At 50.8% G+C, this 26,334-nt stretch overlaps 2 protein-coding genes and 5 non-coding genes across 8 annotated transcripts in view; 6 read left to right on the forward strand and 1 right to left on the reverse strand.

Moving 5' to 3' along the window:
* Positions 1–26,334, forward strand: part of LOC123609414 (zinc finger protein with KRAB and SCAN domains 4-like) — a 455,099-nt gene that overhangs the window by 256,809 nt on the left and 171,956 nt on the right. The window lies entirely within an intron of this gene.
* On the forward strand, positions 9,330–9,403 carry TRNAT-CGU. Its single transcript has one exon. It is a non-coding gene; the product is annotated as a tRNA-Thr (tRNA).
* Positions 12,710–12,782, reverse strand: TRNAM-CAU. Its single transcript has one exon. It is a non-coding gene; the product is annotated as a tRNA-Met (tRNA).
* Positions 13,736–13,817, forward strand: TRNAL-AAG. Its single transcript has one exon. It is a non-coding gene; the product is annotated as a tRNA-Leu (tRNA).
* On the forward strand, positions 15,982–16,054 carry TRNAM-CAU. Its single transcript has one exon. It is a non-coding gene; the product is annotated as a tRNA-Met (tRNA).
* Positions 18,310–18,383, forward strand: TRNAT-UGU. Its single transcript has one exon. It is a non-coding gene; the product is annotated as a tRNA-Thr (tRNA).
* LOC123607891 (olfactory receptor 2B11-like) lies at positions 24,796–25,740 on the forward strand. Its single transcript, XM_045497138.1, has one exon. It carries the CDS (start codon positions 24,796–24,798, stop codon positions 25,738–25,740), a length of 945 nt encoding a protein of 314 aa, XP_045353094.1.

Consider the following 26,334-nt stretch of genomic DNA (forward strand, 5'->3'; position numbering starts at 1 on the left):
GCAGGGAATCCTTGATGCCCCCCCCAGGGCTGACCCTGCAGGGAATCCTTGATGTCCCCCCCCCCACCCCAGGGCTGACCCTGCAGGGAATCCTTGATGCCCCCCCCCCAGGGCTGACCCTGCAGGGAATCCTTGATGCCTCCCCCCAGGGCTGACCCTGCAGGGAATCCTTGATGCCCCCCCCCAGGGCTGACCCTGTAGGGAATCCTTGATGCACCCCCCCAGGGCTGACCCTGCAGGGAATCCTTGATGCCCCCCCCCAGGGCTGACCCTGCAGGGAATCCTTGATGCCTCCCCCCAGGGCTGACCCTGCAGGGAATCCTTGATGCCCCCCCCCCCAGGGCTGACCCTGCAGGGAATCCTTGATGCCCCCCCCCAGGGCTGACCCTGCAGGGAATCCTTGATGCCTCCCCCCAGGGCTGACCCTGCAGGGAATCCTTGATGCCCCCCCCCCAGGGCTGACCCTGCAGGGAATCCTTGATGCCCCCCCCCCAGGGCTGACCCTGCAGGGAATCCTTGATGCCTCCCCCCAGGGCTGACCCTGCAGGGAATCCTTGATGCCCCCCTCAGGGCTGACCCTGCAGGGAATCCTTGATGCCTCCCCCCAGGGCTGACCCTGCAGGGAATCCTTGATGCCCCCCCCCCCCCAGGGCTGACCCTGCAGGGAACAGAAAGGCTGATCTGAGTCCGGAGAAGCAGGGGGAACTTCCTGGCGCTGGGAGGTGGGGGAACTGGGGCAGGTCTGGGGGCAGATGTTGCAGACGAAGGTGGCAATGATGAGGAGAATGTAGAAGTCTTTATAAAGGGGGGATCCGGAGATAAAGTGCCCACTTCTCCCCTCCTCACCGACCCCTGTGACAGATCTTGGTCCCCCGGGAAAGCCACACACAGAACCTTCTGGGAGCGGGCGGGCTGCGCAGGATTGCTCAGGTCCGTTAAGGAAGTTGGAACCTTACTGTTGCCGTCTCGGTGCTCATCATGACCTCACTGGCTCTATTATTGCTGCGGAGTTTTTTCTTCCAACCAGAAGTTCCCACAAACTACCATGCAAATTAGATACACTCGGTGCGGTGTTTTCACAGGCATCTACCCCACCAGCCACCTAACAGGTGTCTGAAATGACTATTGCTCTGCGGATCACAAAACCTTTGAGGACAGTCCCCAGGCGGGATGGGGGGTGGGGTGCGGTTTCCAAAGTCCAGGGAACCAGGACTCAGACCCTCTAACCGCCTACTCCCAGAGTTGAGATGCGGCCACTCCCGGAGGCCAGACCCCAGCACACTGTCCCTCCGGCAGTTACCACGTAGAAACCGGGCCTCCCTGAGGACTGCGTGAACGTCGGCGTTCCTGGGCTTTGGGAGCACCTGTTTGTTCTGGAAGCTGGAGTCCCCAAACCTGAGAAAGGGAGGGCCAGGGTCCATGCCAGAGCACATCGGATCTCATTCTGTGACCCCCACAAATACCCCTTGACTTGGCTTCGGTTCCCAGGAAGCAGACTGAGACTGAGATGTGGACACATGTCGCTTACTGAGTGGTCTCAGAAGAAGGGACCAGTGATGCAGGATGGGGCAGAGGAAGAAGGAAGATTACTCGGGATTTCTGCTGGAGATTACCTCGGGATAAAGCCCGCTATCATCATTCCACCTTGAAGGAAGAGGGATGGTCTTTTGTAACTCAGGTCAGTCAACCATTGGCTGTGGGGTCGCCCCAGCCCCAAGGTGAGCCCTCCAGGTGAGGTGACTCCTCTGGCTGGAAGGGGCAGCTGGGAGCCACAGGCGGGGGCAGGGGCACCATCCTGCCAAAGCAGACCTGGGTAAGGCCATGGAGACTGCCCACTACCCTCCACAGTTCCTTACCCAGAGGGACCCCCGAGAGTCTCCACCCACCCACGTGTTCCCCTCCTCGCCCCCCATCCGTAGGGAGTTCATCCTCTCGGCGATGTGTCCTGACCAGGACCAGTAGCAACAGCATCACCCGAGAACTTGTTAGAAACACAGTTCTGAGGGGCGTCTGGGGGCTCAGTCGGTTGAGCGTCCGACTTCAGCCCAGGTCATGATCTCGCGGTGCCTGAGTTGGAGCCCCGCATCGGGCTCTGTGTTGTCAGCACAGAGCCTGCTTCACATCCTCTGTCCTCCTCTCTCTGCCCCTCCCCCGTCTCAAAAATGAATACACATTAAAAATATTTGACAAAGAAATGCAGTTTTTAGCTCGCTCCCAGACTGACTGAATCAGAAACTCTGGGGGTGAGAACAGCAGTGTGTGCTTTAAAAGGCCTTCCGGGCGGGGCGCCTGGGTGGCGCAGTCGGTTGAGCGTCCGACTTCAGCCAGGTCACGATCTCGCGGTCCGTGAGTTCGAGCCCCGCGTCGGGCTCTGGGCTGATGGCTCAGAGCCTGGAGCCTGTTTCCGATTCTGTGTCTCCCTCTCTCTCTGCCCCTCCCCCGTTCATGCTCTGTCTCTCTCTGTCCCAAAAATAAATAAACGTTGAAAAAAAAATTAAAAAAATAAAAAATAAAAGGCCTTCCGGGCGATCCTAGTATATGCTGCCCCGGGGAGTGGAGGCTGTGCACAAAATGCTGGCGTCTTGACACACGATGAAAGAGTGGCCCCTGCACTTCGCGTGGTCGCCCACTGTGCTCAGCCTCAGCCCCACTGCCTCCCCCGTCCAGCCGGTCGGCGCTCCTAAGACCCAGGGTTGACATGGACCGTCCAGCCATCCCCCGGCTGTCAGTGCCCTCGGTGTCTGACCTCTGTGGTCTCCACTGGGCCCAAATTCAAGGTGTATCATCCCACACACCTCCTCCTTGACCAGACCTGGGTCAGGCTCCTCCGATCCCCCTTCTCAACTAGGACTCGACGTTGGCCAGGCTTTGCCAAGAATCCTGCGACGTCTCAGCAGTGCTTGGCCCACTTCCCCTCACCCCGCGTGTCAGCTGTAAGTGCCCACACGTCCCTGCTGTGTGCGGAGCGGAGTTCGGTCTGGCTCCCCTATTTCCAAACTTTGGGCTCCGTTGCAGACGTCTTAGATAAAGTCTTCTGTCCGCTTGAACAAGTCGAAACAATTTTCCTTTATCTTCCCAAAGACTTGATTTGGAGCCCAGGAAAAGTCTCACCTTCCCTTCTCCCGTCACCACCCCGCCTGCCAGCCCACCTCACCCGCTGCTCTGACTACAGAATTTTCCCTTGCTTTCCTCAAATTTCAGGTCAGAAACATTATTTTCTTTGAATCTGGGAAGTTCCCGATAGAGATTCTGTTCCCCTTCCCCCCTGCCCAAATGTTCCTTGCGAAATCACACCGACTACCCACCCTTTTGTTCTTCTAAAAGGAAAGAGCAACGTACGTCGAATTCTTTCAGACGCCGTTTGGCCTCAGAAATGTAGTGGCCTCGACACTGTGCAAACCATTTCGTCACCTCAGAGCGACACCTAGGGCAGACGTACAGCTCATACCAATTCTTAGTTTTCGGGTTTTTTTGTTTTTTAAAAAATTCTTATAACATTTATTCATTTTTGAGAGAGACAGAGCATGAGCAGGGGAGTACGGAGAGAGAGGGAGACGCAGAATCGGAAGCAGACTCCAGGCTCTGAGCTGTCAGCCCAGAGCCCGACGCGGGGCTTGAACCCATGAGCCATGAGATCGTAATCTGAAGTCGGACGCCCAACCAACGGAGCCACCCAGGCACCCCGCCAATTTTTAGATTATAATTTCAGAGGGACTACGGAAAAGATGACTGAGGATCTTTTCTTTGTTCAGCTCTTTTCTCTCTTTCCAATTTCTTTGCTTCCGGCAGGCAAATCTGTAGGAATTGAAATTGAGTATCACCCCACAAGTTAGTTTTGAAGAACCTGATATGCTGACACCTTGAGCTTCACACGGTAACCCCGCCAGCCTGGGCCTGGAGCTCTGTCTTCACCTCTGGGACCTCAGGACCGTTCGTGTACAGGACACTGTTAGTCTGCCCAGAAATACAGAATGCTCAGTTGGTGGGTCATGAAATATGAGTTTGCTGTACTCTTTGATAATACGTGACACGGAAAGTGGGAAAGCAAATTGGATGGATAAAGCCTATCTAGGGAGTAATTAAGGCAGTAGCTCATGAGATAAAGGCAAAACTTCATAGGATGTGGGAAGCATAGATAATAAGTCGCTGGTGAGACAGGCGGAATTCCTAATTGTGTTAAATTGTGTTGAATTGTGTTAAATATAGATTCCAAGGACATTAGTAACTTGGAAGATAAACTAAATGGAATACACGGATTATATGATGGAACAAAGAGGATTGTTACTTAGAAAGGAGTAGAAATGGTAATCAAAACTAAATGATACTCAGCAGGGCGATTTTTCTATCTATTCCCTTAATTAGGGAAAACTGAGTCTCAGACAGTGACTTCCCACCAAAGGAGAGAAAATAATTTACGACCTTAATGGTCTGTTTAAAATTCTAATATAAAATTGGGGGTGCCTGGGTGACGGAGTCAGTTAAGTGTCTGACTCTTGATTTCGGCTCAGGTCATGATCTCGTGGTTTGTAGGTTTGAGCCCCACGTCGGGCTCTGTGCTGACAGTGTGGAGCCTGCTTGGGATTCTCTCTCTCTCTCTTTCTTTCAAAATAAATAAGAACTTTAAAAATAATAAAATTCTAATATAAAATAAAATAAATTGTGATCAATCACTGTGTTCTAAGGGTATCTCCTGGCTTCAACATATATTCCTAATTTGCAAAGTTATGTAGAAGCCATGCCTCTATGTCTGCTATCAAGTTCTGAAATCAGCCACTTTATGCCAGTACATTTTCACGGACCATGTCTAAAAACCCTAGCCAAAATGTGAGCTAACTTTAAACTTTCTACTTGTCTTCTCTCAGTGCAAAGAGGATGAGTAGTTGATGTGAGCCTGGCATTAGCCACATGGAGCGTAAGACCTGGGGACACAAGACTGTGGCAGGCGCTCCATAACTGGATTATTCATCAGGAACCAAAGCTCACACCCGTCCTGCATTTTAAGAGGTACCGTCCGTCAGGGGACAGAAGGTAGCAAGAACGCGAGGACAAAACACTTGCCTTGAAGTTTTGAGGTGCCACGGGGCTGCGGCTCATTCTGCCCTTCATGGTCCCAGCCAGGAGGTCACCCGATGTCTACAACTCCCTCCATGCCAAGAAGGACAAACTTGGGACGCTACATAGCATCATTTAGGATTGTTTTTCATAATTTGGGGGGCAAATTCAACTATCCCTCGTGGGAAACTTGATCCAGAATGTTTTTGTCCAGGCAAAACCTCAGGTTTGTATCTACTTAAACTACAAGGTTCTTTAGAGACAATATCAGATTAAAACTAGAATTGTATCTTTGGAATAGCTGGCTTATTGATGGGTTACCTGCATTAATAGCAAAAACTCTCAGTGACATCAAATTATGATTTCACAGCAGCAGGCGCCACTTGGAACACTCTACTAATGCTGTGATTGCCGTGGTGAGTTAGGAAAAGATCCCTATTTGCGCCTCAACAGCCGTGACTGCATATTCCCTTATGAATACATGCGTGAGGAGGGAATGGATGACGGAGCATCATCTCGGGTACTTACCCGGTTTCTGGATTGTGGTGTTAACAAGGAGAAAAGACTAGGAAAGACTGGATGTGCTCAGGTGTCTGTGAGATGATAAGGTGGAAATGTCTCATAGGCAGCTGTCTACGATCCTATGAAATTCTACAGAGGTCTTTGTGAGAAAGATATTTAGAAGCCATCAGCCTATTTTGGGTAGTTGGGAGATGTGAATGTATGGAATAGTATGAATATTCTCTCCAGGAAAAGTAGGACAGTGAAGGATGCGACCTAGAAAACACCAACATCAAAAGGGTGATTCTCCCACTCGCCCCAGATTTTCAGGTCAGAAACACATTTTATTCAAGTCTCTGGGAAGTTCTTGGCCAGAATGAGAGATTCCATTACTCCTAGAATTTCTCTAAAAGGCACACAGTAGGTCTACTCAAAAATCTCAATTGCAGTTTTTCCCAGCATTTTAAAATTTCAAAACCATGGATTTAAAAATACTAAAAGTTATAAGTGGAGTTACAAAGATTTTTGCCTTTCAATACTTATGCTCAAAAAAATAAAGCAGCAATTTTCATTCCGCAGAAATTCATCAGAGATACAGGTAGAAAGACACAATTAATAATTGGCTTTAATTTACCATTCTCACTCCAAGAAATATCAATGGACAAAGAAATAAGCAATAAGAAACTTTAAAAATAATCAACAAAACTAACCCGATAAATACAATCAAATTATTTCCTAAAGATGGAGAATACACCATTTTAAAATTACCCATGGAATTTCATAACTTGACGATATATTGGTCAGTAAGAAACTGTCAAAATATTTTCTTAATTTAGAAAATAATGTACTAGAAAATAAGGGTAAAAATAAGAATCAAAATATAATTTAAAAATATAAATATTGTTGCTTCAAAAAATCAAATTCTTAAAATATCTCAGAGAAAATCAAAACCAAAACCGAAGGCTATGCACAACAGAATGAGAAGACAACATATATCATTACCAGTAGGGTGTAACTAAAGCATGTCAGTGGGAACAATTCATAACCTCAGATGCATTTTTTAAATTTTTTTTTTAACATTTATTCATTTTTGAGAGAGTGTAAGCAGGTGGGGGAGCAGAGAGAGAGGGAGATGCAGAATCAGAAACAGGCTCTGGGTTCTGAGCTGTCAGCACAGAGCCCGACACGGGGCTCGAACTCGCGGACCGGACCGCAAGATCGGGACCTGAGCCGAAGTCAGATGCTTAACTGACTAAGCCACCCAGGCGCCCCTCAGATGCATTTTTTAAAGAATAAGATGAAAAATGACTGAATTACTGTTTAGTATACCACTTAAAAAGTAAATAAAAGACCACAAAACCTACCAAATGAAAATGGAAGAAAGAAGTTAAAAAAGAAAAGCTGTTTACATGCTAGGAGAGCTAAAAAAAGTCTTCTTGACAAATGAAACCAAAATACAACCCAGTGGAAGGTCTAATCAAAGGAAAATATAAAATCAGAATTCAAAATTAGTAATGACAGTGTAGATATATGAATAGATGAGAGATAGTTTAAGCAAAAATCAAATATTATTTACAACTTTATACCTCTGTATCTGATGCTAAGAGTAATGAATGACTGAGTTTAGGACAATATAAATGGCCAACACTGATGTGATAATAATAATGAGCAACATTGACTGAAGGCTTGCCTGTGCCAGGAGGACAATAGACACAGTGGATTAGTCTTTTAGTGTCGTTGTCTCTCAACAAATACACCGAGAATCACAGACAGTAGGACGTGCCCAACTTACACATTCTGCTGGAACGTTAACCAGAGAAGCAAATGAACAGGGCGTCAGGCCTCTTTTCCACTCTGAGAAGCACTCACTCCCTTAGGCAACTTCCTTCAAATTGCCAAGGATCAGATCACTCCCGTGGTCAGCTGAAAATAATTCCAGGGCATAAGAAATGGAAAGCTGCCTGATCCGCTGGTCAGGGCCACCAAAACCTGATATAAGTAGCACCCAAAAGAAAACCAAGTGAGAACAATTCAACTCTAACATCTAAAGATCAACATCCCAAATAAAATATAACTAAGAATCCAGCAAGAATAGTTAACTCAACAGCACCAAACAAAACTCACTCCAGGAGTCAAGGATTTTTTTTTTTTTTTTTTTTTAATGGCAAAACTCATTTTACAAATGCAGACTGTGGTCTCATGACTTCTGGCTAAATAGAGCGGCCAGAACCTCTCTCCTACCTCCATGACCGTAATAGACACTTCAGGTCCCTCAAGTGTTTGGTGAGTAATGTCTATGTTCCCTCAGTTTGTGAATCTCAAAATAGTTTGCCGAGATTCAAAAAACAACCAAAACAAAACTTCCAAGTAAAGTGAAAAGATAAATGAGGAACTGACCCAAAAGTAATATTCACGGTTCATCGCGCACACGCGCCCCACACACGCGCGCGCACACACGCGATTCTTTCGGAGCTATTTCCCAGGTGGACAAGACACACCAGGCGGCCCCGTGCGCATCACCCACTCCCTTTGGCACAGGCGTCGGGAGTCCCACGGCCTGCAACCCGCACAGTCCGAGGCGACGCGTGTGCTTAGACCGCCCCTTGAGCCCACCCACTGGAGGCCAGGTGCCGAGCCCCCGGATTGGATCTTCCGCCTGAACTCTGCCCCCGGGACACGGGGCTGGGGGTGCGGAGGGGGACCCGGCCGGGGAATAAAATCCGGCCCCGAACCCCCGCGCGGTCCGGGTGGGCCCCCGACTCTACCCCCATCGCCGTTCCGGCCTCCCCGCCGCCCCCAGTCCCGGCCCCTCCAGGTCTCCCCCCCCACCTCGCAGACCCTCGGGTCCCAGGCCCCGCCCCGCCCCGCCCCGCCCCGCCCTGACGCCGCGCCTCCCGCGCGCGCAACGCAACAGGGCGCCTTCCGGGTCCAGGGTGCAACCGAGGAGGTGAGGGTCACCGCGGGGCTGCGACCTCGAGGGTGGAGGGTGGTCACCGCAGGGGTGCGACCTCGGGAGGGGGGCAGGGATGACCTGGGGGAGGGCGAGTCACTGCAGGGGGGCGACCTGCAGGGGGCGGGGGTGACCTGGGAGGGGCAGGTCACCTCAGGGGGCGACCTCGGGGTGGGGGGTCGCCTGAGGGCGCCGCGGGTTCGAGCGGAGCAGGCCTGCCATGCTTGGCGAGCTGATTTTCAGACTGTCGCCGAGAGCAACCGAGGGGACCGGAGATGCGGGAAAACCAGCCGACAAACGGCTTTTTCCTCGTGGATGCTTCAAAACTTGACCACGTGGCTCGCACTCCGCACCCCTCCCGAGAGGCGCCCCCTGCAGAGTCGTTCCCGCAGATGTTGGCTGAGCCCTGGAACAGGGCCGGGGGCCCCCTGACCCCGGCCTCCTCCGCTCGCCCGGGGACGCGCGGCTCTTCGTGTCCCGGATCCGGAGGCTGCAGGCGCCTCGGGCAGGTACGCGGGTGCCCGGGCCCAGCCGCTCTGTGCAAATCCCGCGGTCATCTTTAAGTTGTAAATAGTCCTTCCTGTCACGGTCTTCACCACGGATTGCGTGGCCTCGACTCTCTGTGGCACTCTTCCTCCGGGTAATAGAAAAACCCTTGGTCCGCCCCTGCGGCCTCCTGGTGCTTCTGGTGTTCTGCCCCCAGCGCGTCCTGCGGGAGAGAAGCCTCCCTCCGCACCTGCCTGTCTTCCGGAGACGACCGCGATGCGAGCTCGCTTCCACCCTGGCCAAGGGACACGAGGCCTCAGCGCGGCGCCGGCTCCCGGGTGGCTCTATGGCTTAGCTGGTTAAAGCGCCTGTCTCGTAAACAGGAGATCCTGGGTTCGACTCCCAGTAGGGCCTGGCGTTTTCTGAAACCCACTCTTCCTGAGAATCGTTTTACGTTGGCCAGGCCCCTCGAGTCAGACCTACTCACCCCCCAGACTCTCACCAATCTCCCAGCGGTGGAACCCGAGCTGTTCGGTTGCAGCTTGCTCGAGCTCCTTGCTCCTGAAAAGTGGATTCTTAGGGAGATGACAGTTCAGATGCGACCCACTGCCGAGGAAGGATGCTTTTCCTAGTAGAAGGGTCTTTAAGCACCTGCGTGGTGTTACAGTTTAAAGCAGGCAGACACGGAGAAATGCGTAATGTCTCTAGATTCTAGCAATCTCCAGCTCTATTTATAATGATTTCATAAAATAAGAGAAATTCATGAACCATGAATCCTGTGTTCACTACAAAGAAAACTTGGGGTGTTTGGGGGGGGGTAGAATAAACAGTTAAGATCCCTTGTTAATCCTCTTAAGGAAACTTTAGGAATAATGATCAACTGGAAGTTAAAATGTCCGGGACCCAAGAATTCCCAGGGGAGGACAGAGTTACTGTGGGAAAAGAGCAGGTTGGGGGACACCTAGGGCCACTTCGTTTGAAACGAAGTTTGTAAGATTGAACCCTGCGTGTGGGCTCTGTGCTGACAGCTTGGAGCCTGCTTGGAATTCTCTCTCTCTCTCTCTCTCTCTCTCTCTCTCTCTCTCCCTGCCCCTCCCCCGCTCTCTCTCCCTCCCTCTCAAAATAAAGAAACCTTAAAAATAAAGAAGACATCCAGATGGCTGACACATGAAAAGATAACTCCTAAAAAAAAACCCAAACAACTCAATTATTTTATTTTTTTAATCATGATAACTGTAGTACTCTTTAATCCCTACTCCCTATCTCCCCCAGCCCCCCACCTACCTCCCCTCCAGTAACCACCAGTTTGTTCTCTATAGTTAGGAGTCTGTTTCTTGGTTTCTCTTTCTCTCTCTCTCTTGTTTTCCTTTGCCTATTTCGTCTCTTAAATTCCACATGTGAGTGGTCATATGGTATTTGTCTTTCTCTGTCTGACTGACTTTTTGCTCAGCATTATACTCTCTAGCTCCATCCATCTTGTTGCAAATGGCAAGATTTCATTCTTTTTAAGGCTGAGTAATATTCCACTGTATATTCTATGCCACATCTTCTTTATCCATTCATGTATCCATGGACACTTGGGATGTTTCCATAATTTGGCTATTGTAGATAATGCTGCAATAAACATCCAGGTGCGTGTATACCTTAGAATTAGTGTTTTTATATTTTGGGGGGGTAAGTATCTAGTGGTGTGATTCCTGGATCATAGGTTAGTTTTATTTTTAATTATTTGAGGAAACTCCATTCAGTTTTCCACAGCAGCTGCACCACTTTGCATTCCCACCAACACTGCAAGAGGGGTCCTTTTTGTCCACATCCTCACCAACACTAATTATTTCTTGTGTTTTTGATGTTAGCCATTTTGTGTGAGGTGATAGTTCATTGTGGGTTTTATTTGTATTTCCCTGATGATGAGTGATGTTGAGCATATTTTCATGTGTCTATTAGCCATCTGAAGTCTTCTTTTTTTTATGTTTAAGGTTTATTTATTTATTCTGAGAGGGAGGAAGAGAGAGCGGGCAAGAGGCAGAGAGAAGTTTCCAAGCAGGCTCCAAGCTGTCAGCACAGAGCTCACATGCGGGGTTCAATCTCACAAACTTCGAGATCATTACATGAGCCAAAATCGAGAGTCAGAGGCTTAACTGGCTGATCCACCCTGGCACCCCTGGCCATCTGTATGGCTTCTTTGGAGAAATGTCTGTTCATGTCTTCTACCCATTTTTTATTGGGTCATTTGTTTTTTGGGTGTTGAGTTGTATCAGTTCTTTATAGATTTTGGATACTAACCCTTTATCTGATGTGTCATTTGCAAATATCTTCTCCCGTTTTGTCGGTTGCCTTTCAGTGTTGTTGACTGTTTCCTTTGCTGTGCAGAAGCTTTGCATTTTGATGTAATCCCAAACCACTCAATTTTTTAAATGTGCAAATATCCGAACACGCAACGCAACCGAGATAGAGTCAGCAAATAAGCATATGGAAAGGTGTTCAGCACCGGCTGCCCTATCGGGGGATTGCAGACTGAAACAGCACTGGAATACCACTAGGTGGCTACTGCTATGGCCAAACTCCAGTACACGAACGACACCAACTGTTGGTGACCACGTGGAGCAACAGGAGCTCTGATTCGTTGCCGGTGCGGATGCAAAATGGGGCAGCCACCCTGGAAGAGAGCCTGGCAGTTTCTTACAAAATGAGAGTCTCACTGTGTGACGCAGCAGTAACGCCTCTCAGCACTTCACCCTTGTCCACGCTGAATGGATTCTGAGAAAAGCCCATGTAGACCTGGGATAGAAATGGTGATTTCTTTACCGTTTCCTCCTCAAACCGCCTTCCAGGAGGCGCGGGGACTTGAGACCAACTGAATGAAGTCTTTTACGGAAAAGGGTGATCTGGAGCCTGGCGACCTCGGGGAGGAAGGGCCTCCTGCCCCAAGCCTGTCATCCGTGGAGCGCACACTCTGCGTGGCATCCACAGGACACTCACCCGGGTCTTGAGTGTGAGACGGGCAGACACTCTGCCAACTGGGACAGAAGGCGGGCCACCTGGAAGGACGCTTAACTCCCAAGATGTCAGAGTGAGGGAGCCGGCTGAGCGTCCTGCCTGGCCGGGAACATGTGCTGCCTTCAGGGGGAAGGAAGCCCAACTCCCATGGTGGAGACCGGGCGGGAGGGGATTTTTCCCAGGCCTGGAGAGCCGGCCCAACACGAAAATCCAAAAGGGACCGGGGAACTTCATTTTGAACTCGCCCAGGACTGGTGCCTCCTTCTTCCCTCAAGGGCTTGCCTTTGCAGGGGGAGTGTCTCCCACGGTTATCTACGCCTGTCCCACCGCTGCATTTGGGGGAGCAGCTAGCCTGTGAACTTGGCACATTTGCAAACGGGGAGGAATTGTGTCCAGAATCGCTCCCACACCCTTCGTAACTGGGCTACTTAGACGAGTTGACGCGGAAATGAGTTGAGATCTGGGGAGACTGGGCCGGGGTGCGTGTTTTGTCCTGGGGGACCCGTGGAAGGCTTTGGGGAGCAGGGGGCAGGTTGTTAGGTGCCATAGCGTCTCCCCGCCCCCTCCCCGGGATCGCCGCTTCCCAACCTCCAAGCCTGTGAGCACGGCATCCTGCACGGCAAAAGGGGCGAGGAGGACGGGAGTGAGTCACGGGTCTTGAGGCGCGGTAGTGGCCCGGCTTCTTGGTCCACAAGGCGTGGGGAGGGGACAAAAGTCGCGTGCCTTCTCTGAGGCTCGAACTCAGGACCTTCAGATTATGAGACTGACGCGCTGCCCGCTGCGCTAAGAAGGCACCTGCCCCGCGGGCCTCTCGGCCTCTCCATCCGGTCCAGCCCCGGACCCGGGAGGTCCTGCCCGCTGTCGTGCGGCCCTCCGCGGACGCTGTGTCCCCGGCAGGTCACAGTGACCGACCCGAGTCCCCGGGGTTTACCCTCGAGGAAAGAAACGGCCCCGAGCGGCGCCGCCGCAGGGCTGATTTCACCCCAGCCCCACGTCGGCCCCGCGTGGGGCCAGGGCGCGCACCCTCCCCACCCCCCGACCCCCGCGGGACCTCCGGACCGCGGGCCCCGCGCCTGCCCCGCACACCCGCCCCCTGCCCCCGGGCGGCCGCGACCCCCGTCCCCGACGTCCAGGCAGCAGGTGCGGCGGGACCTCCGAGGACGGGGAAGGAGCCGCGGGGTCGGCCCCGGAAGACCACCGGCCACGCGGACCGCGTCCTGACTCAGTGCAGGCCTCCCACGTGCCATCTGGCAGCCCAGGAAACGACTCGCTCGGTTTTCCTGCGAGTAGAAGTTCCTGATTGGAAGGGCTTCGTGGAAGGGCTTCGTGATGTGTGAAACGGGATGACGTCTAACAGGAGTGTTTACGCCCCCGAACCCTGGACACACGGCGGCGGCCGCGGATGCTCGGGAGGGACGCGGGTAGTGACAGTGAGCTCCCCTGGGACGTGCTCTTTGAAGCCACTTACCTGAAGTGACACACGTCTCTCCGTCACTTCTGTGCGCACGTTTGTGTCCACGGTGTAGATGGGCAGTGGCCGAGGCCTGGGCGGGAGGGGGGCGGGGGTGCACGCTGCGGCGCTGGGGCTCTAAGCGGCGCCCGCCCTCCGTGCGGACCCCGCGGGGTGTGCGGTGCTCTGGCCCCGGGGGTCGTGGGAGGGGGAGAACCCCGGGGAAGGATCGCGGGGCGGAGAGGGGGGGAGGGAGGTTTCTCATCACCCGCAGGATCCACGAGCGGCAGGCGTGCGGTAGCGTGGCCGAGCGGTCTAAGGCGCTGGATTAAGGCTCCAGTCTCTTCGGGGGCGTGGGTTCGAATCCCACCGCTGCCAGCCTTTATATTGTGAGCAGACCTTAGAAAAAGTCTGGCTGCCAACTATTTATATGTAATGTAAGGTCATGAGGTTCACACGGAAGTGAGACCTCCACCAGCCACACCGAGCTCCCTAAACGGCAGGTGCGCGGTACCAGGGGAGCGGTCGTGAGACCCGACCTGGGGTGGCACTTTTGTTGAGTCTGGCCTCCCCCAGATGTTACTAAACTGTCTTCCTATAGCGCCTGGGAAGGTCCTGGTTCCCCGCCAGCCTGTCGCGCAGTGTGAGCATCACAACTGCCACGAATGTCCTGCTAGTCCCCTGATACTGTCGTGGGTTCCTTACACATATGAAGCCATCTAATATTCTCAATAATGCACGAGGAGATTTACATTAGAGATGCAAGGAGAGAAGGAGACTAAAGTTAAGACCAGGAAACCCCGTGCCTGTAGGTGGTTTCAGGACTAGTGACTGTAGTAGACTGAAAAATACCCCTTCCTCCCCATTCCTGGAAGCTGCAAATATCACCTTATATGGCAAAAAGTTGAAATGGGGAAATTATCCTGGATGGTTCAGGCGGACCTTAACTGCCTCACAACTGTCCAAGAGAGAGGGGGAAAGAAAAAGGGTATGGATACGAGGCCGAGACAAGCCACTGGGACCTTGTCAGCGCCTTGATTTCCCCCCAGTAACACTGACGTTGGGACTTGTGGCCTCCAGCGCTGGGAGGAAATACCTGTAGCTTCAAGCTGCTGAGCCGGTGGTAACCTGTCACAGGAGCCTGGGACTCTAAATCAGTGTGTGTAAATGCTAAGCAACACCAGCCCAGACAATTGTTTTTGTTAGCTTCTTTGATTGCCAGCCCGACAGGTGCAAAGTAGGGTTTCCCTGCAGTTCTGTAGCTGCATTTTTGCATTTCTCTTAAGAATATTACTTATTATAATCTTATAAATCTTATAATTATTAAAAGATTAATAATATCTCCAAGTTTCACAGCCATTTGTTTTTCCTTTTTCATGAACTCAGTGTCTATACCCTTTGGACGTCTTTCCTGTGAGTTGGAATGTACTTGCTGAGGTATAGAAGTTACTTACATTAGGAAAATTAACTTCACAACACAACTTACACATTTCCCCACCATTTGTTCATTTGATTTTTCACTCCGTTTATGCAATTTCTTTGAGGGGATGACAGAGTATCTAAGCAGAATATGGCTTTAATATAGTGAGTTATGTCACTTTCATTGTTTCTGAATGTTTTGCAAAAATTAGTTTTCTACACCAAAATTATAAAAATGTCTCCCTTGGCAGTGCTAATAATTATATTTCTGGTCCCCCCCCCACTTCTAAAATTTATATCTACTTGGAATCTATTTTATTATTGCAGGTGGTGTATTGATGTAAGCTGTGTTTTCCCAAATAACTACTCAACACCATAGCTGAACAATCCCTCCTGCTCTGTTTACTTAGTTACCACTGTTATCATACTCTAATGTATATATTTGCCGCTCCCTCCTTTGGACTTTTTATTTGCTATACCAATCACTGTCACTACCCGCGTCCCTCCCGAGCATCCGCGGCCGCCGCCGTGTGTCCAGGGTTCGGGGGCGTAAACACTCCTGTTAGACGTCATCCCGTTTCACACATCACGAAGCCCTTCCACGAAGCCCTTCCAATCAGGAACTTCTACTCGCAGGAAAACCGAGCGAGTCGTTTCCTGGGCTGCCAGATGGCACGTGGGAGGCCTGCACTGAGTCAGGACGCGGTCCGCGTGGCCGGTGGTCTTCCGGGGCCGACCCCGCGGCTCCTTCCCCGTCCTCGGAGGTCCCGCCGCACCTGCTGCCTGGACGTCGGGGACGGGGGTCGCGGCCGCCCGGGGGCAGGGGGCGGGTGTGCGGGGCAGGCGCGGGGCCCGCGGTCCGGAGGTCCCGCGGGGGTCGGGGGGTGGGGAGGGTGCGCGCCCTGGCCCCACGCGGGGCCGACGTGGGGCTGGGGTGAAATCAGCCCTGCGGCGGCGCCGCTCGGGGCCGTTTCTTTCCTCGAGGGTAAACCCCGGGGACTCGGATCGGTCGCTGTGACCTGCCGGGGACACAGCGTCCGCGGAGGGCCGCACGACAGCGGGCAGGACCTCCCGGGTCCGGGGCTGGACCGGATGGAGAGGCCGAGAGGCCCGCGGGGCAGGTGCCTTCTTAGCGCAGCGGGCAGCGCGTCAGTCTCATAATCTGAAGGTCCTGAGTTCGAGCCTCAGAGAAGGCACGCGACTTTTGTCCCCTCCCCACGCCTTGTGGACCAAGAAGCCGGGCCACTACCGCGCCTCAAGACCCGTGACTCACTCCCGTCCTCCTCGCCCCTTTTGCCGTGCAGGATGCCGTGCTCACAGGCTTGGAGGTTGGGAAGCGGCGATCCCGGGGAGGGGGCGGGGAGACGCTATGGCACCTAACAACCTGCCCCCTGCTCCCCAAAGCCTTCCACGGGTCCCCCAGGGCAAAACACGCACCCCGGCCCAGTCTCCCCAGATCTCAACTCATTTCCGCGTCAACTCGTCTAAGTAGCCCAGTTACGAAGGGTGTGGGAGCGATTCTGGACACAATTCCTCCCCGTTTGCAAACGTGCGAAGTTCACAGGCTAGCTGCTCCCCCAAATGCAGCGGTGGGACAGGCGTAGATAACCGTGGGAGACACTCCCCCTGCAAAGGCAAGCCCTTGAGGGAAGAAGGAGGCACCAGTCCTGGGCGAGTTCAAAATGAAGGTCCCCGGTCCCTTTTGGGTCCATTTCCGGGCTGTCTTCTGTTCCATTCTATTTTTCCCACCACCGCACTGTCTTGATCACTAGGGCTTTCTAGTAAATCCGAGGTCAGGTAGTGACAATCCTCGAAATCTGTTCTTCTTCAGTTTCGTGTGGGTTATTCGGAGCCATTTGTCTCAACTTTAGAATCGGTTTGTCAATATTCTAAGTAACTTGCTGGAGTTTGGATTGGGATTTCCTTGAACCTATCAATCAGGCTGTGTTAAGTCTCGGGTCTGCGGTCCGGGTAGACGGCAGGGAAGTGTTTTCAAGGTCTGCAGGTGGAAGTCACAGGGGATCCCTCCCCACCCCTGCCTCCCCCCCAGGAGAGCTGCACTCGGGGTTGTGCTTGCCTGACTGGCAGGGGGGGGGGGGGGGGGAGGGGAAGGAAGGGAGGGAGAGAAGTTTGGGGAGGGAGGGAGAAAAACAAAGACCCGGAGTCTAGGGCCAGGATCCTTTGGAATTCGGTGCGGATGTCACGCGGGGCAGACTCCACACGCGGTCTGGGCGCGTCCTCCCACGCCGGTTCTGCCTCCCGGTCTCCCGCCCTCCGCCCCTCACCTCCGGGTGTCCAGGACCCCTGCCCGCAGACATCCCCCCAGTCCCAGACCCCACCCCGGTCAGTCGCGGAGCCTTTCCGGGGGCGCAGCGAGACCAGGTGCCGGCTTGTGCGCCTGGCTCTCGGCGCCCTGGGTACGACCTTGGGGAGGGGGTGCGGGCCATCCCTGGGGTGCGACCTCGGGTGCGGGGTGCGGGTCACCGAGAGGGATGCGACCTCGGGGGGGGGGGCGGGGGGCGGGTCACTGCAGGGAGGTGCGACCTCGAGGGCGTGGGTCAGGTCACCGTGGGGTGCGACGTCGGGGAGGCGGGGGGAGGGGGCGGGTCACGGCTGGGTGCGACTTGGGGGGCGGGAAGGGCGGGTCACCGCGAGGGATGCGACCTCGAGGGGGAGTCGGAGAGCGGGTCACGGGTTGGTGCGACCTCGGGGGTTGGGGCGGATCACCGCGGGGGATGCGACTTCGGGGGGGGGGTGCTAGAGGGGAGAAGGCGTCCCCGTCGCCAGCTGCAGACGCGCCTCCCTCTCAGGCGGCCCGGGCTGCGCGGGGTGGGCGGAGCAGCGTTCGCGGGCACCGTAAAGCCCCAGGAGGGCCGACCCGGACCCAGGAACCCGCTGGGGCGCCGGGGGCCTCTCCGCCTCCCCTTCGCCGCCAGCGGGGCACCTGCGCGGGTCCCGGCAGCGCCCTCCGCGCGGGCGTCGTGGATTGGAGACGCGGCATGCCTCGCTTGGCCGAGGTCCACACCCCGGCATCCCGCTCCCAGCTCCTGACCCTCCCTGCAAGTGACTGCTTGCGCAGTGCAGGTGCCGGGTGCCCGGGCGGCGCTGCGAGAGTCCTGCGTGAAGCTCCTTTGTTGGAGACCCCAACTTCGCACATTCGAAGGTGGAGTCCCCGTTACAGAAGAGGCGCAGCCCCCGCAAGGTGTGATTTTGGAAGACGTCCTCCCGCTCGGGGGTTACGGGGGATGGCGTCGACTTACTGAGGGCTAGCCTCGGCCTGAGAGAGGTGCTGTGGGTTATCCTTGGACCGAACGAAGCGCTGGGAGGCCTAACAGGGCAGAGGCGCGGAGCGTGTCCGCTTCCCACCGGGTCCCGCACCTGCGCCTGCTGGGGCGGGAGCGTTTAGTCTGAGAGCGAGGACAGACCCAGCACCGACCCCGCCGTGCGCGCAGGCCCCATGGCTTAGTTGGTTAAAGCGCCTGTCTTGTAAACAGGAGATCCTGGGTTCGAGTCCCAGTGGGGCCTTGGCTTTTCTCTTGTTGATGCACTAACCCCTTCTGCTCCTTGTTCTGCACTGTATTCAGTGTTTCTATAAATTCTGACACAATCGCTCAGAAAGCACTTGTGACTGTGAAATTCTCACTCTCAAGGGAAAGTGATGTTCCTTTATGATCAAAGTGATAACCACTGTAAGAGAGGGAATCTATAGAAAGGGACCTCCGGTGACTCTCAGAGGCGAGAAACACAGAAATCGGCAGCTCCCTACTTTGCTGAAGCTCCTCCGTGTCCTCGCTTTTTGGGGGGGAGGGACGTGGCGAGGGAGGGGGGGGAGACAATATAAATGTTCCCAACTCTTAAAACCTTTTTTCCGAACTCCCACAGAATTTATTAGTGATTCTAGAAAACCCAGCATGGTATGTTTTACATGTGATTTTCCAAATACTACTAAATTATAAAATAGTAATTTATATTTTCTTATGTGTCTTCAGTCTTCAAGGGAGGCTTTTAGTCCCCAAGGAACTAAATAAATTGGCCCCACGGGAAACTGAACTTCAGTTCTGCAGTTTAAAACGCAGAACGATCCTACAACACAGTGATTGCCAAGCTGGGTATGCACTGGAGTCACCTAGGGAACTTGTTAAAACAGTTTCTTGGGACTCATCCCCAGAGGTTTTAATTTGGTGAAGGACCCAGCTGTGTGTACTTTTAGCAATTACCTTTGCAAAACTCCAGCTTAAAATATTACAGACAGAGCTGAACCCAGAGGGAGGTGGGTGTATGCCCTTCGCATTTTCGTGCTGGTTCATGAACATCCACTTACCCTCCTATCATCAAGTTCGAATTGTGGGATGTCTACAATATTCCAGGTGTTTCCAGACCCACCCTCTCTTAACCCAGCAATCCTGTCGAACACATGTAATAAATAGCTCTTTGTCAATGAGAAAACAGCCTCGATAATGTTCACAGACCCATAGTTAAGGACAAAGTTCAATGTCAAACCCAAGCCTGTCTGTCTGATTCTAGAACCCATGCTTTTCTCATGATACATGTCTTCTATTTTATTAGAGTCAATAATGAAGTCTTTGGTCACAGAGCTGAACAAAGTTAAGTGACTTGGACTGATCTCAAACCTAGTCCAATGGGTTTGGGAGCAGGAGATAACTCTGGTGTTTGTTTGTTTGAGAAAATTCGTGCCCAGTGAACGACTGCTCGACTCATGTTTGAATCATGGAAGAGGAAAATGTAAAACAAAACTTCAGGAAAGGATGTAAGAAGTTCTCCATGAGGAATGAGCAGGACCTGTGAACAAACCAGACCTGTCTCCTAGGATCTATCTTCTTTTGCCCTGGACAAGCTCTCCTCATCCCCTGCTTCTTTTGATTTAAACATAGTGTATTAGTCAGCTGGGGCTGCTGTAACAAAATATCACAGACTGGGTGGTTTAAACAACAGAAGTTTATCTTCTCGTAGTTCTGGAAGCTAAAAGTCCAAGATCAAGGTGCCATCAGAGTGGTTTCCTGGTGAGGCCTCTCCTCCGCCGTGTAGACATCAGCCTTCGTGCTGAATCCTCACATGGCTTTTCAAGGGGAGAGAGAGACAGTGAGACGCTGTGATAGATCTGCTAGCTCTTTCCCTTCTTATCAGGACACCAGTCTTATTAAGTAAGGGCACCACCCTTGTGACCTCAGTTCATCTTAATTCCTTAAAGACCCTGTCCCCAAATATAGGCACATTAGGGGTTAGGGCTTCAACATATGAGTTATGAGTTGGAAGGGCGGGGGTGGGGGGACACAATTCAGCCCGTAACAAGCGGGAGAGGGGGAACTGTCTGGCTGAGCTCTGAGTAACAACTTCGCCATGACGGCATCTAAGAGCTGCTAAAGTGTTACCTGCTGAAAAGGGAGCTTTGTGAAGTGAAGGAAGTGAAGAGAAAGTGAAGAAAGTGTTGAGAAAAAAAAAGTGTTGTCATATAGTTAGCAAGGAGTTGGCCTTTAAAACACTTTTTAAATTGCTTTTTCTGTTCTGCCTGGTCCTGAGGAGTGACCTGGTCTGACATATTCTCCCATATCATAATGGACATAGCTGGAAATTGTCCCAGCCTTTGTAGGAAATAAAAGGAAGACTTAATTTGATTAACACCGTCCTGAAGCCAGCTGAGAAAGACATGAGCCTTGTCTCCAAGGAACCTCCAATGTGGTTGAAAAGACCAAATAAACACATATCCTAAACACTACAGACATAAGGAAACCAATGCTTACTCATGACATTTGCAAAGAATTCACTTGGGGTCTGAATTCTGGAAATGTGTGAGCCTTGGGTACGTTGGACAAATTACACCTTTTTAAGCTTCAAGTTCCTCAGCTATAAAATTAGGACATTAGGGGCGCCTGGGTGGCTCAGTTGGTTAAGTGTCCACCTTTGGCTCAGGTCATGATCTCTTGGTTTGTGAGTTCAAGCCCTGCGTTGGGCTCTGGGCTGACAGCTCAGAGCCTGAAGCCTGCTTCGGATTCTGTGTCTCCGTCTCTCTCTCTCTCTCTCTCTCTCTCTCTGTCCCTCCCCTGCTTGTACTCTGTCTCTCTCTCTCTCTCTCTCTCTCTCTCTCAAAAGAAAATAAACATTAAAAAAATAAAATAAAATGAGAACATTCATAGTGCCCATCTCAAGGAGTTGTTAGGAGCATTGTATGAGAACATTCGTGTAAAGTGTCTAGGATATATTAAGCTACTATCATCATCATCATCATTAATGCAATATACGCTTTCTGCAAATTGTTGGGGTCAATCCTACTCCCCCTTGCTATTATGATGGGACTAATGAGTGGAGGCAGTGATGCCCTCTATGATCATAACCCAGACTGTAAATGAAAGATGGATGCTGTTTCTCCAGGGAGATTCACTTGCCAGGGATGTGCCCCACCCCGCCCCAGGGGCCACTGGCATAATGGGTGAGAACTGGCTTTATATGCCTTTGAACCAGACTTGGAACCCAGGCCTCAGGAAACACATTCACCCTACCTGCCGCATCAAGACCCTTAGTGGCTCTTACTGAAGCCGAATCGTGCTTGCTTCCCTCTCCCAGGACTTTTGGGATCCAACACTTTTGCCATCTTTCTCCTGGCTAAAAGCTTCTATAGCTAAAGACACCTGCTTAATACAAGTTCAAATGAGAAGAGGTATGCTCTGGTGATGTCCCTTTCTAGTCACACCAGCCAAGAGGGAAATGGGTATTGTTCAGTTTTATTTTGTTTTGAGCCAGAAAGTGAAGGTTCCAAACTGTGAACAGGATCAAGCATGGGGAGGCGACCCCATGAGCTAAATGAATTCTCATTCTGCCAGACCAATGGCTAGCGCGTGTCCACTTCAGTCCAGAATTATGTGCGAAAGATCCCATTGTCTAGGAGACAGGAGGAAGAGAGCAGGTGTCACTAAAAATCAGTTCTCTAAAGGCCAATACTCTGAAGATAAATGTGAAGATCAAACGTTGTGAACAATGACCAATAAGCCAAAGTATTGAGGATTTTTGGTGGGGGAGGGGATGCTGTGGGATCTTGTTTTATTCTTTTCCTCTGCCATTTCATATGCAGATGTAGGCACTTCCTGGCAAATGTAGTTTATTATGTTCTCTGTTTTGTGTTTTTAATTTATTTTTGACAGAGAGAGAGAGAGAAAGACAGAGCATGAGTAAGGGGGGCAGAGAGAGAGGGAGACAGAATCTGAAGCAGGCTCCAGGCTCTGCGCTGTCAGCCCAGAGCCCAACATGGGGCTTGAACCAACGAACAGCGAGATCATGACCTGAGACAAAGTTGCCCACTTAACCGACTGAGCCACCCTGGGTGCCCCTGTCCTCTGTTTTCGGAGACATGTTCCCTTACCACTGCCTCTGCCCTGATATCTGTCCTTGGTGATGAAATAGCAGCAACAAAGCGTCCTAACCGTAGATTCAGGTGGCCGTGTGACACTTCGTGAATGGGAAGTTGGTCAAGTTGACACAGAAGTGACTTGAGAAGCAGAATTCATCCTCTGGACCCTGGGGACCCATTGTTACAGGCCAGGCTTCAAATTTACCTTTTTTTAGGATGCCTTTTTTGGTTAAATCACACACTCCTATCAATCCTCACAGACAAGCCCCGTCCTGTTCACTGCATTTCCATTCTCTCAGCACCTCGGACTAACACGTCAGATTCCTCTCCACTGCTTCCTCTGTCTTGCACACATACCCGGCTCCTGATCATTTCCTAGCTGACACTCTCAGCCTCTCTCCCTGGACTCCTGCAGCAAATTTCCAACCGACCCCCCAGTTTCCAGTCTCGTCCCCTCCATCCCTCATTCTGCGGCCCTGGTAAATGTTCGGAGTGCCGCTCCTGTCATTTCACAGCCCTTCCGAAAAAAGTCCTGGTTTGCTCAGACCCCTTAACCTCCTAGTCAAGATTTTCCGTATCCTGGACTCGAGTTATTTCTACAACTGGTTGTCCACTGCGCCAGTCTATGCATCCTAGGCTGCAGCATCGGTGCGCGCTTCCAGTTTTCAAAACAAATGCGTCTCTCTCTAATGCCCTTTGCCACCACTTAGAGATCTCAACATCCCCTTCCATCCCTTTTCATTTAATTTTCATTTATGTTCAAAGTTAAGAAAAAAGAATACTATGAGCTCGCATCGAAAAACCTTCCTCACCGCTCCTCACTCTTGATTCCTGTTCGCCTGAGGTAACACATTTTTAATAATTTTGGTGCTTTCTTCTATTCGCCCATATTTCCTAATAACCAGCTTTCATTCTATTTGGATTTTTTCACTTTACGCATGACTTGTTTATTATTTGCTATGAAAAATGAGAAACTTGAACCCTTACATAACAAAGAGAGAGTGAAAGGAAGAGCAAATGAGAGAGAGAAGACAGAGAGAGAGCGCCCTATGCCTCACCCTCCGAGCATTCACACATCACACTGTTTAGTTACAGCAGCATCGAGGGTTTACGCTTTCGTGACTGTGTAAACGTTAGTAATGATGGAATCTTGTAACGAACCACAGCGGCTTGAGGCTTTCCTCTCAGTTCTATCGCAGATGGTACAAAATTCCTTTTTTTTGTTTGTTTGTTTTTATTTTTTTCATTTTTGGAGCTATGCTGTTCGAGCCTTGCTGTACTCTAACACGTTCCCAAGACGTCCCACTACTGTTGTTATGGGATTGCCCCTCATCCTAGGCTCTCTGTCTCCTGGGGTCGTCCTATTGTTTTGTTCTCTCCCTTATTTTGAAGGTACATAGCTTCCAATAACTCCCTAAGAAGTGGTGCCCGGGAAATGGCATTTGGGGTTTTGTTCATGCCTTCAAATGTCTTCTTCTAACTTCATACTTGATTGCTCGGTTGTGAATAGAATTCTAGGTTAGAAATCATTTCCTTGAGAATTTTAAAATCATCGCCCTTCCCTTCTCACTTCCATGGTTGCTGTTAGGAAGTTCAGTTCCATTTTTTATTTTATTTTATTGTACTTCATATGCATATTTTCCCCTCTGGAAGTCTTTGGGATCCTGTCATCCTGATTTATCTGGATGCCACCTATATCCTCATTCCAATTCTCGGAGTCCCGCTCTTTCCTCCTCAGTGCCCTGACTTACGAGAGCCCTGCAGAAACTTTCAGCCCACTTTCTGGTACCATTTTCTGTTTCAGTCAAGGTCCCTGGTCGTAAACAAAGATAATGATTCTGATAAGTTAAGCAGAAAGGAGATATTGGAAGAGTGGTAGTTTACAGCGTCAACGCAAAAGGAGAAGAACCAAACTTGATCGACAAGCAGAAATGAAGGGAAGCAAGACACAGCCAAGATCCCACTCCAGAAAGACGATGAAGGATATATCCTTTAATGCTGTCACATGGGACATCAGTCAGGGAGGCACCTGCTCTGACAGTCCATTTCCTCCTCCCCATTCTTTTGCATCATTTTACCAAGATTCAAAACCTGTGTAGAAGAGTCTGACTGACCACATGTAGATCACACGTACCCTTTAGCTCAAGGTTGCTGGGAGAAGAATACACTGCCCACCTCCCAATGGCTTCTTTAATCATACAGAAGAGCCACAACCACTAATGTCCACTAACCTATCACACAGTGCTTTGATTTAGGAAAGAGATAGATAGATAGATAGATAGATAGATATAGATACATAGATATAGATAGATATAGATATAGATAGATATAGATATAGATGATATAGATATAGATTTGAAAGCACTTTCTCTACTGAAAGGGCTTTTCAAATGTTACTTTATAATGTTAATTATAATTATGATATTCATTAATGTTGTGATTTATATTGAGCATGTCCCCCACCTGTCTCGCATAAAAGTATATTTTTTCTCATGTCTTCAAAACTTCTGCTAACCTGGGGTTTTAAAATCAACCTTATCTTCCTTGATCTTAGCAGGTGTCTCCCATCAAAATTCAATGAAGCACATGAATGAAAGTTTTCCAGAAGATTTAATTCTTATGGGTTTTACCAAATACCCTTGGTTGGATCTCCCTCTCTTCTTTGCCCTCCTGATTTCCTACACGTTGACACTGTTGGGAAATATTGCTATTATTCTGGTTTCTCAACTAGATTCCCAACTCCAAAGTCCTATGTATTTCTTCCTCACAAACCTCTCCTTTTTGGACCTCTGTTTCACCACCACGACTGTACCCCAAATGCTGTTCAACTTGGGAGGCTCCAACAAGGACATCACTTATATAGGCTGTATGGTGCAGGCCTATATATTTCATTGGCTGGGCTGTACTGAATGTGTCCTGCTTGGCATCATGGCCTTAGACCGCTATGTGGCTGTGTGTAAGCCTCTGAGGTACTCTGTAATCATGGACCACAAGCACTGCCAGCAGCTCTCCAGCTCAGCCTGGCTCATTGGTCTGGCAAATTCACTGCTGCAGTCGACGCTCACAGTCCAGCTGCCCCTGTGTGGGAATCAGGAGCTAGATCACTTCTTTTGTGAGCTGCCCGGGCTTATTAAGATGGCTTGCACGGACACCACAATCAATGAGGTCACTTTAGCAGTGGTGGCCACCTTTCTGATAGTGGGACCCCTCTCCATGATTCTTGTCTCTTACAGTTGTATTGCCCGAGCTGTATTTCGAATCCCTTCTGCTGACAGGAGACTGAAGGCCTTCAACACTTGTTCATCACACTTACTGGTGGTGTCTTTATTTTATGGCCCCGGCATCTACATCTACACGCAGCCCTCAGGAGACAGCCCTCAAGACCTTACCAAAGCTCTGACACTGTTTTACTGTGTTATTACTCCTATGGCCAACCCATTCATCTACACCTTGAGGAACAGGGATGTTAAAGGAGCTTTGAGGAGATTTCTGAGGAGTGCCATTTTGTCCAAAAGAATATGAGAAAATGATGCTTTACTCTGAATTGAAAAGCTCAACACTAAACTGAAATATATCCTCCTTTAAATATATGTTTCTCCAGAATTGTGCTCAAAAGCCAACTCAAGAAAACCTTCTTGTGCTATATTTATCTACACCACTTTTAACACCAGTTATGTTGGTTTATTTCCAACACCAGCCAATTCTCTGACACCAATGGGGTGGCCTACAATTCGATTCAATTCTGATACCAACTACCCAGAGTTAGCATAGACTCCACAACTTAAGGGCTCAGTCCCACAAAAACAGCCTCCACCTTAGATGTCAATCAGAAGTCCAGGCCACCTATACTTATGACCCACAAACTAAGTCAAGGATTTCTACAACCTCCTCAGGTTTGATAATTGGCCAGAACAGTATATAAAACTCAAGGAAACACTTTTCTTACTTTTACCAGTTTGTTACTAAAAAAACAAAACAAAACAAAACCACCTAGGAAGTGCTGAATGCAAGAGGTGCATGTGGTGAGGCTTGGCAGGGAGGGGTGGTGGGTAGGGTGTCCGTTCATTCTCAGAGCATGACACCTCCCAGCACCTCAATGTGTTTACCAACCTTGAA

This window comes from Leopardus geoffroyi, chromosome B2 (genome assembly GCF_018350155.1).
Source record: "Leopardus geoffroyi isolate Oge1 chromosome B2, O.geoffroyi_Oge1_pat1.0, whole genome shotgun sequence".
Classification (NCBI taxonomy): Eukaryota; Metazoa; Chordata; class Mammalia; order Carnivora; family Felidae; genus Leopardus; species Leopardus geoffroyi.